This window comes from Lepidochelys kempii, chromosome 14 (genome assembly GCF_965140285.1).
Source record: "Lepidochelys kempii isolate rLepKem1 chromosome 14, rLepKem1.hap1, whole genome shotgun sequence".
NCBI lineage: Eukaryota > Metazoa > Chordata > Testudines > Cheloniidae > Lepidochelys > Lepidochelys kempii.
In genome coordinates, this window is record NC_136393.1 from 28,880,600 (window position 1) to 28,896,478 (window position 15,879).

The 15,879-nt window shown below is 45.5% G+C and overlaps 1 protein-coding gene across 6 annotated transcripts in view; it reads right to left on the reverse strand.

Annotated features, from left to right (window-relative positions):
- The window catches only part of BTNL2 (butyrophilin like 2), a 1,264,829-nt gene that overhangs the window by 1,236,099 nt on the left and 12,851 nt on the right, over positions 1–15,879 (reverse strand). For all 6 annotated transcript variants that reach the window (XM_078848428.1, XM_078848426.1, XM_078848429.1 and 3 more), the window contains exons 2-3: positions 5,490–5,606; positions 1,532–1,879 (exon numbers count right to left, since the gene is read on the reverse strand). In XM_078848428.1, the coding sequence (XP_078704554.1) occupies positions 1,532–1,879; positions 5,490–5,595 (454 nt within the window). In that variant the 5' untranslated portion in view covers positions 5,596–5,606. The remainder of the gene's footprint in view (positions 1–1,531; positions 1,880–5,489; positions 5,607–15,879) is intronic.

Genomic DNA, 15,879 nt, shown 5'->3' on the forward strand with positions numbered 1-15,879 from the left:
ACATGTCAAAGACAGAGGAGAAAAGTCTGTCCATGTCTGGTCAAGTTTAACCCAGAGCTCAGTATGTGTGGCTGCTCCTAAGCCCCTCTTCACTGGTGAAAAGCAGTGGAGGAGGAATGGGCTTTCACAGGAGGAATTGTTCTCCCTCCTTAAAGTTTTAGCAGCCTTCACCAGAATGAAACGAGATAGCACCAGAGTGACAAGGAGCCAGCAGAACACTAGCCACTCATTTTCAGACGTGGAGTAGCTAGTGTACCCCTTATCCAATGTACTTCATGTTTGGATGAAGAATCATTCCTCGCAACGGACTTGGGGAAATTTTTCAAAACCACCCAAATGACATAGGAACTTAAATCCGATTTACAAAAGTGACACACTGGAGTTACTGATAGGAAATAAATTGAAGGTAACAGGAAATTTTGAATAGTAAAATGCAAATAAGAATCACTGAGAACGCTCTCCAAAGGAAATACAGGCACATAGAACTATAGGATTGGAAGGGAACTCAAAAGGTCATCTAGTCCAGCGGTTCTCAGCCAGGGGTCTGTGGCCCCACAGGGGGCTATGAGCAGGTTTCAAGGGGTCCACCAAACAGGGTCAGCATTAGACTTGCTGGGGCCCAGGGCAGAAAGCCAAAGCCCCCACCCTGCTGTGCATGGCTGAAACCTGAGACCCGTCACACGAGGTTGAAGCCGAAGCCTGAGCAAGGTAGCTTCGCAGGGCCCCCTGTGGTGTGGGGCCCTGGGCAATTGACCTGCTTGCTATCCCCTAATCCTGGCCCTGGCTTTTAAATGCAGAAAAACAGTGATTGTGGCACAATTGGACTGTAGAAACCTCCTTCTTAAAAAACCTACAATTGCAAGAATTCCATGACCTGCCTAGGTTACCTGTTCCAGTGCTTAACTATCTTCATAGTTAGAAAGATTTTCCTGCTATGTAGCCTAAATCTCCTTTTTTTTCACTGCAGCATCATACTGTTGGCTCCATATTCACTTTGTGGTCCACTAAAATCTCCACATCCTTTTCTGCAGCATTGCTGCACAGACAGTTATTCCCATATTGTATTTGTGCATTTATTTTTTCCTTCCTACGTGTATTTCTCTTTGCATGTTTTTACTCAATTTCATGTTGTTGATTTCAGACCAATACTCCAGTTTATCAAGATCATTTTGAATTCTAATCCTGCCCTCCAAAGGGACTGCATCTTTCCCAGCTTGGTGACATCTGCACATTTTATAAGTGTACTCTCTACTGCATCATCTAAGTAATTAATGAAAATATTGAATAGTACCGGACTGAGGAATGACCCATGTGGGATCCCATTTGATACATCCTCCTAATTTAACAGCAAACAACTGATAACTACTCTTTGGGTTCAATTTTTTAATCAGGTTGTGCACCCACCTTCTAGCAATTTCAGCCAAACCACATTTCCCTGGTTTGCTTATGAGATTGTCATGTGGGATTGTGCCAACAGCCTTACTAAAAATTAAGATATATCACATCTATTGCTTCCCCACACGCTACTGACCTGACACCTTTAGTTCCAATTGGGCTTCTTCATAATCCATACCCTCTTGAACAAAACAGCTATACTGTCCTTCATCAGAAGGTCTGATATTGAAAATTCTCAAGGCAACATTTCCATCGGTGAGACCATCTTTAAAGAGCTCTGTCCTCCGCTGATATTCTGACATCTGCTGCCCATACTGGTCCTTTCCATCACTATAGCGATGAACAAATGGAGAGAGTTGGGACCGGAACCACGTCACCTCCATGTTCTCAGCGCTCATCTTGGGGGACAGGTGACAGGGTAACACAATCTCTTCTCCCACAGTGGCAATGACAGGCTGGTCAGGTCCAACCACTTTAAAACGAGCTAAGAAATGTACCAGGATACAAGGAAGATAAATTCAGAGAAAGCATGGGAAATTCATATACATTTCTTTAACAATACACACAAACAACAAGATCTATTTCATGTATTTTATATTCCATGGGGCATGAAATTATATATGGAGTTTACAAGAAATAATGCATTTCCACAACTGTAAATTATTCACAAAAAGAAAAGGAGTACTTGTGGCACCTTAGAGACTAACTCATTTATTTGAGCATAAGCTTTCGTGAGCTACAGCTCACTTCATCGGATGCATTCAGTGGAAGTGAGCTGTAGTTCACGAAAGCTTATGCTCAAATAAATTGGTTAGTCTCTAAGGTGCCACAAGTACTCCTTTTCTTTTTGCGAATACAGACTAACACGGCTGCTACTCTGTTAAATTATTGTTATACCAGATGTAGGGTGAAACCTCATTGAATCTGGTGGGTGTAATAGCCACCCTTCATTCAGAATAAATGATAGAAGCAATGAAGCTCCTTTATGGAGTAAAGTAGCTGAAACTTTCAGAGCCACCACTCAAATCACATGCCATGTGCAAGTCTGGTCAAGAGCTGAGCTATGTGGGCATAGTGCAAATACAGAGGGATGGGTATTGCTTTGGTAGAGCTGTGTGCTTGTGTGTGAGAGCAGAAGCAGAGAAAAAACACTAAAGAAGCAGACAGAAAAGGCTGCAAAGAAGGGCCAGAGACAGCCAGAAAAGCACTTGAAGCATGTGAAAGCTAAGAGAGAACTTGTTGGGCAAAGTTTTGGTTGAAAGCGGCTTGGAATTGTGAGCAAAGAAATTGCCTCCTGCTGTTTGATTCCTACTGTGTTCAATGATGCGGGACTTTGTGTACATTCTATGTAAATAAAAAGGATTTCATCAAATAAATACCTGACTCCATCAGCAATTTCTCTTTCTAATGGAAAGAACCCATAAGACCCTGAATACTGGCTACCCACTCATGTCTAAAGGGTTAACATTATGTTTATGTAAGCAGGGTCTGAATGAATGCTTCCCTGACAGCTAGCTGGGAGTGGGAGAGACTCCCCGTGTGTTTATGTAAATACAATTTGTTCCTGCTCTGCTTACATATTCAACAGATGCAGAGGTGTCAAAGTGATCAACTTTAACTGGTGTTGGGTACAAATCACTTTAGTACTGAATGCAGGAGTAGTGAAATGCTGTTACCAATGTTGTAATTATTGTTGGAATACAGAGAAGCAGTACTGTGCTTAACCTGTCCCAAATAAGGGGGACCATCCTCAGTTGAAAGAACCTTGTTAAGCCAGGGGCTCAAATGTCAGCGCCCTGTGAAAGTAAGAGGGGTGGGGACAAGTATCCCAGTGAGAAGGCAGCACACCCTCACCAAGGGTCCTACCTAGACTGGTTCAACCTGTTCCTCCCCACAGGTCAAATAATAGCATTAAATAGGCTTCATTAGAACCCTCTTTGTTAATTTAATTGTTCGATCAGAGCTGAAATCATTTGTGGTGCGACTGTGTTTCTGCCCTGCCTGCTAAGAGCTAAAATTACTAAGAAACTGATGTGCAGAGGACACAGCAGAGAGGCAGATGGCAGCAGAAGGTGACTGACAGCTGGTGAATGAGTGGCTGTTGAGGCAGAGAGGCGCAACAAGCAGCCAGCAGGGCAGTGGCAAAGAAGCGTGATGAGTGGCTAGCAGGGCGGCTGGTGGAGAAGCAAGGTGAGCGGCCAACAGGGCGGCTGGTGGAGAGGTGTGCCAACAGCGGTGACCAAGCAGCCAGCAGGCTGACAGTGGAGAGGCGCGGTGAGCATGGTGAGCAGACATCTGGCAGGGTGGCTGGCAGAGAGGGGCAGCGAGCGAGTGCCCGAGCAGCGCTACAAGTAAGGAGCCTCTTTACCCCCTCTCCACACAAGGTGGGAGGTGAAGTCTGCAGATGCACCTCTGAACTCTGGGTCTGCACTAACCAAGGACAGCAACTGTGAGTGGGGTGCAGAGAAGGGTTGGGCATGTGAAGGGGGCTTTTGGGTTGCTGGACTTAAGAACCTGAGGGGAAAGGACACTGCCCAACCTACTTGGGGTTGGGTCGTTTACCCATGGTTTATTTTTATGGACCCTAGTTGCAGTGTTTTCCCAAATTAACACCCAGTTGCTTCCCTCCTTTTATTAAAGTTTCTTTTCTATACTCAGACTCTATGCTTGTGAGTGGGGAAGTATTGCCTCTCAGAGACACCCAGGGGTGGTGTGTAAATTTCCTAGGATACTGGGTGGAGGATTGAGCCAGTTCTGTGTTGTATCAACAGAAGGAACCCCTAGATATTGAACATGGCCCTGACTGCTGCTGGCTCCACCAGGCAGAAAGATTATATTTTAAAAAATACTGAAATACATTCCCAGCACTTGTCATGGGGAGCAAGTGAGAGGATCACAAAATGTCCCCAACCCCAGTTACAGTGACAGGGTGATAAGGTTCAGTCACTCTACATTGTGCTCTGAAATGTGCCACAACATAAAAGAAAATTAACTCAGAGAGAAAAATTACTTTTCTTTTGCCTCCTCAGTCCTGTCAGCCTCATGCAGTAGTGTGCTATGCAAATAAAATAGGATTAGATCTGATAAACTAGGCAAGGAAATTTGGAGGAAATTTTAAAGGGCTGGAAACCTGATCCCAATCCCATTGAACCAATGGAACAGTTCTCATTTACTTCAATGGGATTTGGATCAGCCCTAATGGGCTCTCCTTTTGTTGCTCAGGTTCACAGGCTGTGGAAGCCTTTAATCTCCAGAGGGCTAGTTTCAATTTAAGATAGTGCAAAGTGTAGCATCCTACTTGGTTAGCTGTGCTCTGCACATGGGACACTGTGTACCTGACCTCTGTGATATGCTCTTACTTCCAGTATATTTTGTGTGCACTTCAAAGCACTGGTTTTTGACATATGAAGCATTAAGTGGTTTGGGACCAGATTAGTGCCTCTTTCCTAATGTGATGTCCCAGAGACTGAGAGCAGATGGAGTGTCTGAGCTAACAACCCCATGGGTTCTAATGGGACATTTTCAATAAAGGGTCGTCAGCTGTGTATCTCATTTACCCTCTTGTTCAACCTACTGACTTATAGTCCCCGCTCTCTCTAGGTGTTTGAGAAGGGAATGAGTGGAAGAGGACGTCAGTGCATTAAGATGAGTTAGACAGTTATTAGTCCTGAAGGTTTGGACAGGCAGTGAAGACACTTTTTAAAAAAACACTGTTGTTTCTGTTTGGAATTTGGGTTGTTTTTTGTTTAGCCTTCTGTTTACAACTAAACATCTTACTGGGCATCTTTTCAAACCCCTGCTATTTATTTACTTAGATTTTTATCCTCCTTCAATAATAGAGTGTTATCCATTGCTGACAACTTTTAAAAACACATGCATGAATAAGCAAATCTAAAAACTATCCCAAGAACAATGCAACAACCCAGCAACAGGATAAGCAGAGCAAAATTGAATAAAGAAGTTGCCAATCTTGCTTTGTGGTTCTGTTTACACACTGTAAGTAGTTCCATTGTCTTCAAGTGAAGCCCATTTGTAAGTCACTGTAAGCCTAGATAAATCATATAAGAAACTACAGAAAGAGATGGGATTCCTACCTGATTCCAACCTGTGAAGAGAACAAGTAATGAAGAAAATAATCAAATCAGGCAGAAAGCATCTGGCTGTGGTGCTATGGCAGAATGAGAGAACCTGCATCCTCATGGGAACTTGGTCTAGATAACAGGATGGATATGGAGAAAAACAAACAAACATCATAGTAAACAAAACAGTGATTATGAGATGCTGGTTATTGGATTTTGAGGGACAGAAGATCACAGAGGACACAAATAAAATGGGATATATGCATTGCCAAGTAAATTTATTGTGTTATGCAGTTAGAGCAACCATTCCATTAAAGTTGAAAACATGTTTCTATTATGAGTCCGAGTTTGTCCCATTCCCACCCAATCCACACTGCTCCCCACCTCGAGGTCGCTGCTTCCCCCACTCCTCTATATCCTGCTTCTCCCCTCTGGGTCCTCCCTGCCCAAAGGTTCCTGCTTTTCCTCAATTCCACTTTCCCCTCTCCAGATGCCTGCTTTCCCCAACTCTGGTTCCCTGATTCCTCTCTCCCTCCATTTTCCCCTCTCCAGGGGAGAGCCCTAATCACTAGGCTATTGACTAGCCTGAGATGGAAAAAGAAAAGGAGTACTTGTGGCACCTTAGTGACCAACCAATTTATCTGTAGCCTGAGATGGAGTTTTTTCAGTCTTTCCTGGTGGATCTGTTCCACTTTGAGTAAATAATGAAATATTTATTAGAGCAGGAACTTGAACCTGAGTCTTCTACAGCCAAGAGGAGGGCTCTCATCACCAAGCCACCCTCTCTCCTCCACTGCAGCACTGCTGAACATATAATTTAATACAGAGTGGAACAGCTCCAGCAAGAGAGCCTGAGAAACAGAGACAGAGAAATGTACAGGCAATGAGCCAGAAAAGTCACAATACATTCAACTGCAGTGAGAGTCCTGGAGCTTCTTTTATTCCTTTGATAAATTCAGAACTTCTCTTCACATCAGCAGGAGATTTGCCACGGTTAACTCCAGCTGCTAGTTACTAGTTCTGCCTCACTAGTATACCATAACAGAAATATCCAAGAAAAAAAGCTCAGAGACATGGGATGCTTTCATAGAAGTATCTGAATGATCCTATTACATGCATTCCTCTTCCCCCCTTCTCCTTCCTCTCTACCCACTTCCTTCCTTCCCCATCTCTAGCCCTCTCCTCTGAACTTTGCTTCTATTCTTTACTTAACTTCATAATTTTTCTTTAACTAGTTGATTTTCCATAAGCAGATTTTGTTTGTAAATTGTTTAATGCAAATAATTGAGGTATATTTTGACCATTCATATTATATATATATATATAATTAAATGTTTCAAGTATGGCTAACATTAGGTAGCAAATGGTTAATATATCATGAGAATTTAATATAGTTTATTATGTTTGTTTTTTCTCTGTATATATTTATATTTTAAAAAATTAAAAAAACAAAACAAAGAAAATAAGACTCAACTCCAGGAGGTTTACAAGGAAAAGGTACCAGGAGGGGGATTGCCTCGGAGAGAAAATAAAATCACGCTGCTCTGTAGAACCTTGCTGATCCACAGATGCAAGGAGTCCCCAGGTCCAGCAATGCACTGGAATCATGAGGGGTTAGGGGGTAGATGTTCCCGGTACACTGGAAACATGAGGAGGGTGGGGTGAGGTAGATGTTCCCGGTGCACTGGAATCATGGGGGGCGGGGAGGGGGCTAGATGTTTCTGGTACACTGGAATCGTGAGGAGGATGGGGTGGGGTAAATGCGAGCAAAGCAGCTGTGTCCTTATCGTAATGCTCCAACCTGCCAGCAGCAGCAGCCAGAGCCCAGAGCTGCTTCCTGAGCCTGGATGGAGGGGCTGCCTCTGCTACTGAAATCAGGTTCAAAGAAATAAAAGTTCAAAGAAATAAAGCTAAGGGGAAGGGCGGGCATGAAATGGTTGATTTTCCCTGTGCAGTTTGTTGCTAGACTGAGAACTGAATTCCAGCATTGCAGTGACTGATCTGGTAAAGTTGTTTTAATTCATCGTGTCTGTATTTTCTGCAGGGTATTTTGCTGTAGTGAGATCAGACACATTTCAGCTTCTTCTGCTATCAAAAAGCTAAGCAGTTGGCTTTCCCTTTTAACTTTGAAAGAATCAGTGAAGGAAATAAAATGGTGCGAACCCACCCTTTGGCTGGGGCTCTTGATCTATTGAATTGAGCCTCCTTTTCCACAACATCCTTTCTGTAAACCCAGAGGCACAGTCTGACTTCTGTATTTGCAGGGTAGAGGGCTTAATAAGTACAGGTCTGACTTTGGATGCGCTCTGCAAGTCCCCCAGGAGTTCACCCGGCTGTGAACCAAGCAGCACTTGGGGATGCAGGGGGAGCAGCAGCGCAGAGCTCGGGGAGGAAGCCCCTGGACACCCGGCTCCCCTCCCCTCCTGCCAGGCGCTGAGGGCACTCGGCTGCTGTGGGGACATCCCATGTGCATCTCTGTCAAGGGGAAATGACTCTGGCGGGCTGTGGAGCGCTCTGATAAAAGCTCCTGCAGCTGCCTCTTTCCTTCCCCTTTTCTCTGAAAACCATGTTTTTTCCCCAGCAAAGTGACCACCCCGGCTGCAGCCCCAGCACAGAACGGGTGCTCTGGCCAGCATGAGCCTCCTGCTGCCTGCACCAAGACCGGTAGGGCCAGATTTAGGGAAAATGGCACTCTGGGTGAACTTGTATTTTGCTGCCCCCCACATCACCCCTGGCCCCACAGGCTTACTGGGATCCCCCCACCACCTCTGGACCCTGCTGCTTCCCCACGTTTGTATTGAAGAGGTGCCACAGGTCAGCCCTGGCACAAATTAAGAATTGTCAGGCGGCCTGATACCAGCAGCTCCTGGCCGCGTGCCCAGCTCTGACGGCAACGCCATCACCAGCAGCAGCACAGAAGTAAGGGTGGCCTGGTAGATGCTGTATTGCCACCCTTACTTCTGTGCTGCTGCTGTGGCTCCTGGTGCCTGATGCTCTGCCCGCGGCTCAAGGTCGGTTTCATGCTGTCACAAGGAGGCTGCATCTTGCCAGAGCCCAGGGCCCTCCTGCAGCTCTCTGGACACTACTGGCTCACCGGGGTGCCATTTCAGATTTTGTGGGGTGGGGGCAACTTTAACCATGGTTCCAGAGACTACTTAGGCACCTGAAGACTCTTGGGTTTTTTGCAGATAATAACTTAGGAATTAGCTGACAGGAGCACTACGTCTAATTGTTACATAAAGAAAGAACAAATATATACAAACTCCAATTAAAGCCACATTTTAAGTTTATATGTAAATTTAGATCAGGAGATAATACAGCAAGATATTCCCAATCCCAAACCTTGAGGTATCAGTTCTGAAGCTTTAACACAGATATCAGAAACACAAGTTTGATACGTTGTACACTATCGTTAATAATAAAAATAAATAAAATCTGACTCTGTGTCCCTGCCATTATCTACTCTATTTTAGTCAATTGTTTTTCACTCCCCCAAAAAAGTATTTACTTAATTGTAACATACATGATGAAGGTTTTTTCTCTTTTATTAAGAATGGGAATTTATTTTTCTAATTATTTTGGCATTTATGTTTACCAATCACAACCATGTATGTGACTCACGAACATTTGACTCCATCATTGCTGTTAGGTATCATAATTGGAACTGCATTTATTTTCATATGAATTTTAAGGTTTTTTTACAGATATAACTAAAAATACTACTTGAAAATAAGTGACTTTCATCTGCCCAGGGTCTAAAGTTATGTGTTTAGCTAATGTTTTTTAACCTGGCAGTGCTCAGGTGAGTACAAGCTAAAGTTATATTCTAAGAGGATGTTATTATTTGATTATACCATTTTAAATAATTAATGACAAAGCACAAAATAGTAATAAAATAAGGAAAATTACTGCAGCCAGGACAGATTAGACATTTTAGAACTCACTACTCAATGAATTAAATATAAGCATAAGAGGGAAATAAAATTATGAAATGCCCGCTGTTAGGGGGCTTATTCCTTCACCCACTTACTTCCCTGGTCCTTCTCGCATGAACAGAGAGCAACAATACCCGAAGTCCAAAGGTGCAAACAATTCGATGTTTATTGGGGTGAACTTCCAGCAAGCATGATTCCAGTTTCCTTCCTTAGTATCCTCCTTCCCAGCTCTGACACCACAAAGCCTGACACCTGTGTCCCTGTTCCCATTCCTGCCCTTAGCCAAACATGATTCCAATTTTCTTACCCCCATTCCCTGTTCCCATCTCCCCCTTTAGCAAAACATGATTCCAATTTTCTTACCCCCATTCCCTGTTCCCATCTCACACCCCCACATGCCCACCCCCACCCACACCCCGTCACTTCCTCATTGACTACAGATTATATAGTAAAACTTGAGTTCTGCTTAGCTATACTTTAACCAATCATTTTCCTGAAATTTAACTAACCAATCCTAACATATTGTAACATGATTATGTAACCAATTATATCCCACCACCTCAATTAGTTTACACCCAGCAAAATTAATTATACAGCAGACAGGAACAATCACAGAACCAGACAGAGATTATACAGACAAACAACAGCAAAGTGGGAACTATAATGACAAAACAATACAGAAGTGAGGATTTCACATCCCAGCTATTGATAAGTGAGTTCTTGCCAGACAGGATGCTATCAAACTAAGTTTCCTTTTACATTTTCTAGGCACTTCCCTTTCTCTGGAGGTGATAGGAATACAATCCTGTCCTGATAGTGCCTGACAGCCCAATAGCACCTTATTTCAATGTGACTACTTTGGAATGCGAGGATGTGACCGTTCGCTTCCCAGCTTATGGCTGCCTCTGCTGCTTAGCCAAAGGCCTTAGCCTAAGAACAGGGCCTCAGACTGTCACAGTAAGAGAAGGCCCTTACACCAGCAGACAGTGATTTTGATTCTTTCTTTTATACCTCTATCACTAGCCAAGTGATAAGAATACACCTAAATTCTTAGAGTACAGGCCTTTGCAGACAGGCCTGAATATCTATATCCTAACACCCCCCCCCCCCCCCCCCAGCAGACAGGAGGCTCCCAGGAGCAGCTTGGCCGGGGCGGTTGCAAGCAGGGAGGTGGGTGGGGACAGATGGCCGGCCGCAGATGGCCGAAGAGCAGCGGGGGAAGGAGGGACAGGACACTCCTGCTCCGGAGGCACCAGCCAGCACATCATAGAATCATAGAATATCAGGGTTGGAAGGGACCTCAGGAGGTCATCTAGTCCAACCCCCTGCCCAGAGCAGGACCAATCCCCAACTAAATCATCCCAGCAGGGCTTTGTCAAGCCTGACCTTAAAAACTTCTAAGGAAGGAGATTCCACCACTGGTAATGCATTCCAGTGTTTCACCACCCTCCTAGTGAAAAAGTTTTTCCTAATATCCAACCTAAACCTCCCCCACTGCAACTTGAGACCATTACTCCTTGTTCTGTCATCTGCTACCACTGAGAACAGTCTAGATCCATCCTCTTTGGAACCCCCTTTCAGGTAGTTGAAAGCAGCTATCAAATCCCTCCTCATTCTTCTCTTCCGTAGGCTAAACAATCCCAGTTCACAGAATCACAGAGTTGGAAGGGACCTCAGGAGGTCATCTAGTCCAACCCCCTGCTCAAAGCAGGACCAGTCCCCAGTGTTTGCCCCAGATCCCTAAATGGCCCCCTCAAGGATTGAACTCACAACCCTGGGTTTAGCAGGCCAATGCTCAAACCACTGAGTTATCCCTCCCCCCTCAGCCTCTCCTCATAAGTCATGTGTTCCAGTCCCCTAATCATTTTTGTTGCCCTCCGCTGGACTCTCTCCAATTTTTCCACATCCTTCTTGTAGCGTGGGGCCCAAAACTGGACACAGTACTCCAGATGAGGCCTCACCAATGTCAAATAGAGGGGAACGATCCCGTCCCTCGATCTGCTGGCAAATGCCCCTACTTATACATCCCAAAATGCCATTGGCCTTCTTGGCAACAACGGCACACTGTTGACTCATATCCAGCTTCTCGTCCACTGTAACCCCTAGGTCCTTTTCTGCAGAACTGCTGCCTAGCCATTCGGTCCCCTAGTCTGTAGCGGTGCCTGGGATTCTTCCGTCTTAAGTGCAGGACTCTGCACTTGTCCTTGTTGTCCTTGTTGAACCTCACCAGACTTTGGGCTACTGCAGTGGCTGCAGTTCTTCTGCACGGCTTGGCACTACTAGAAACCTGTTCCACAATGCTTGGGACTGGGAAGCAAATTCCCTGCTGCGGAACTGCTTCCCCACATCGGAGCCTGAGTTTTGTGGAAGACTTAGTGCTGGTTCCCATGTGATGCTGGACATCACCCACAGTAGGAACAAGTACTCCGGAGATCCCAGGTCTGTGGCCATGTGCCTCAGGCCACTGAAACAGGCTGCCCACCATAACAGCATACCCAGGGAAGACTCACAACTGAAACACAAATCAAAGGAGAAAACAAACACCTACCCTGTCTCAAGTGTCTGTAAGAAACATCTCAGCAGTTCCAGGATCTTTGTAAAAAGAAAAGGAGGACTTGTGGCCCCTTAGAGACTAACAAATTTATTTGAGCATAAGCTTTCGTGAGCTACAGGTCACTTCATCCTTGTAGGTTCCCATCTCCCCCTGCCTTGAAGATACAATTAACGAAGAAGATTCTAAACTATGAATTCAAGTATCAGGGGGTAGCCGTGTTAGTCTGTATCCACAAAAACAACAAGCAGTTCAGATGCAGACGTGGTTTTTTTACCCACAAAAGCTTATGCCCAGATAAATCTGTTAGTCTTTAAGGTGCCACCAGGGCTGGGTCAGATCAACCCCCAGGAACTTCCCCTGCCTGCAGGAAGCTCTGCATTGTGAAGGGGTCTCGGTGGGGGGGTTCCAGGTGAGAGGGGATGAAGGTCAGTGGCGGGGGCTGCGTGTGGGGGTTCTAGATAGATGGGGGTTGGGCAGACAGGGGGAGCAGCTCCCCATACATTGACCCCTTCTCCCACCTGCACCCCACACTGAGCCCCTCTGCGTTGGGAGCCCTATACACCCAGAACCCCTCATCAAGCAACCTGAACCCAAACCCCCACCCCCAAGCCTCACCCCGTGCATCAGGAGCCCCTCGCACCCAGAATCCCCCCACCAAGCCCCCCGAACCCTGCCCATTGAGCCTCATACCATGCATAGGTATCTCTAACCCACTGAACCCCAAACAGCGGCAGCCTGACCCACCAAGTCCCACTCCCCCAACCCCTCCCCCCCGCACACACACACTGAGCCCTAACCACCTTCACCTGGACTCCCCTGTAGAGTCCCAGGCCCCCTGCACCCAGAACCCCGCACCAAGCCCCTGTATATCCAGATTCTCACACATACCTGCCCCCCACCCCCACTCAGCTGCCCGCACCCAGATTGCACCACACAGAACCCTGGTACTCTTGAGGAATTCTGTACCGAAAAAGTAAATATTTTAAAATTCTGAGAAGTTAGGCATATTTTATTTTTCAAAATGACACAGTAACACAATAACAGTATAATCACACCATTTTCAATTATTTTGGTAATTTATTTCAATGTATTTGGTGATTATACTGTGTTATCTTGAAAAATAAAATTTATAGAATTTTGCAGAATTTTAAGATATTGTTTGCACAATTTTTATTTTTTTGGTACAGAATTTTTAAATTTTGGTGCAGAATTCCCTCAGGAGTACTATTTGAAATCGTCAGCCTCCATTCAAATCTGGTTTGAGCTTAGCCAAAAGAGGAGTTTCACTGATTTTCTGACTAATTGCCCCAGGCTAGCTCAGAGGACCAATCAAGGGTAGGGAAAGGCTGGGTGGAACAACAGGTTTTGAGGCTAAGTTTTGGGGTGACTTTACTTCTGCAGCGTTTTGCATTCCAGAGTCTCCTTGTGCTGTAGCGTGAACCCTCACTTCCACGCTGGGGAGTTTTGGCAGACCTAACTCAGGATTTCTGAGGTTTGTCCACTGGGGAGAGTGACTTACTGCAGGGCAACTATCAAGGAGCAGGGTTACCAACCACTCCCTTCTGCTGGCTGCTTGGCAGTTCCTGAGCCTGCTTCAGCATCTGGACCTGCTCTGTGATATCTGCTGCAGCCACTGCCTTCAGTCACCCTCAGACTCTGCTACAAAGGGGGTGGGGGGAAGGGTAGACAGAGGGAGCCCAAATGGGAGGGGAGAGATGACAGAATGTGTTCAGGGGCCAAACTGTTTCCAGAAATGGGTCAGACAGGTGGAAGCAAGGGAAGGAGAGAGTCAAAGGGGCAAAGTCAGGGGTAGGAGCCTGGGTTAAGAATTGCAGGGATGCAATGCCAGACAGGGGCAGGGGGGATAAAAGTTGTCACAAATGGAACATGTTTCCAGAACTGACCATCATAGAATATAAGGGTTGGAAGGGACCTCAGTGTGAGGATATAGATATTCAGGCTTGTCTGTAAAGGCCTATACTCTAAGAATTTAAGTGTATTCTTATCACTTGGCTAGTTATAGAGGAATAAAAGAAAGAATCAAAATCACTGTCTGCTGGTGTAAGGGCCTTCTCTTACTGTGACAGTCTGAGGCCCTGTTCTTAGGCTAAGGCCTTTGGCTAAGCAGAAGAGGCAGCCATAAGCTGGGAAGCGAACGGTCACATCCTCACATTCCAAACTAGTCACATTGAAAGAAGGTGCTATTGCGCTGTTAGGAATAAAATCCTGTCCTGATAATGCCTATCGCCTCCAGAGAAAGGGCAGTGCCTAGAAGATGTAAAAGGAAACTTAGTTTGATAGCATCCTGTCTGGCAAGAACTCACTTATCAATAGCTGGGATGTGAAATCCTCATTTCTGTATTTGTTCTATCACTGTAGTCCCCATTTCCCCATTGTTTGTATAATCTCTGTCTGGTTCTGTGATTGTTTCTGTCTGCGACATAATTAATTTTGATGGGTGTAAACTAATTAAGGTGGTGGGATATAATTCATTACATAATCATGTTACAATATGTTAGGATTGGTTAGTTAAATTTCAGGAAAATGATTGGTTAAGGTATAGCTAAGCGGAACTCAAGTTTTACTATATAGTCTGCAGTCAATCAGGAAGTGGGTGTGTGGGGTAGAAATGGGAACAGGGAATGGGGGTGGGGAAACTGGAATCATGTTTTGCTAAAGGGGGAAATGGGAACAGGGAATGGGGGTGGGGAAATTGGAATCATGTTTGGCTAAGGGCAGGAATGGGAACAGGGACACAGGTGTCAGGCTCTGTGGTGTCAGAGCTGGGAAGGGGGACACTAAGGAAGGAAACTGGAATCATGCTTGCTGGAAGTTCATCCCAATAAACATCGAATTGTTTGCACCTTTGGACTTCGGGTATTGTTGCTCTCTGTTCATGCGAGAAGGACCAGGGAAGTAAGTGGGTGAAGGAATAAGCCCCCTAACACTCAGGAGGTCATCTAGTCCAACCCCCTGCTCAAAGCAGGACCAATCCCCAAATAAATCATTCTAGTCAGGGCTTTGTTAAGCCAGGCCTTAAAAACCTCTAAGGATGGAGATTCTACTACCTCCCTAGGTAACCCATTCCAGTGCTTCACAACCCTCCTAGTGAAATAGTTTTTCCTAATATCCAACCTAGACCTCCCCCGCTGCAACTTGAGACCATTACTCCTTGTTCTGTCATCTGCCACCACTGAGAACAGTCTAGCTCCATCCTCTTTGGAACCCCCCTTCAGGTAGTTGAAGGCAGCAGGCTGCTATCAAATCCTCCCCCTCACTCTTCTTTTCTGCAGACTAAATAATTCCAGTTCTCTCAGCCTCTCCTCATAAATCATGTGCTCCAGCCCCCTAATCATTTTTGTTACCCTCCGCTGGACTCTCTCCAATTTTTCCACATCCTTCTTGTAGTGTGGGGCCCAAAACTGGACACAGTACTCCAGATGAAGCCTCACCAATGCCAAATAGAGGGGGAATGATCATGTTCCTCAATCTGCTGGCAATGTTCCCACTTATACAGCCCAAAATGCTGTTAGCCTTCTGGGCAACAAGGTCACACTGTTGACTCATATCCAGCTTCTCGTCCACCTAGGTCTTTTTCTGCAGAACTGCTGCTGAGCCCTGGTCTACACTACGAGTTTAGGTCGAATTTAGTAGCGTTAGATCAATTTAATCCTGCACCCTTCCACATGACAAAGCCATTTTTGTCGACTTAAAGGGCTTTTAAAATTGATTTCTGTACTCCTCCCTGATGAGGGGATTAGCGCTGATATAGACATTGCCAAGTCGAATTTGGGGTAGTGTGGATGCAATTTGACGGTATTGGCCTCCGGGAGCTATCCCACAGTGCTCCATTGTGACCGCTCTGGACAGCACTCTCAACTCGGATGCTCTGGCCAGGTACACAGGAAAAGCCCCG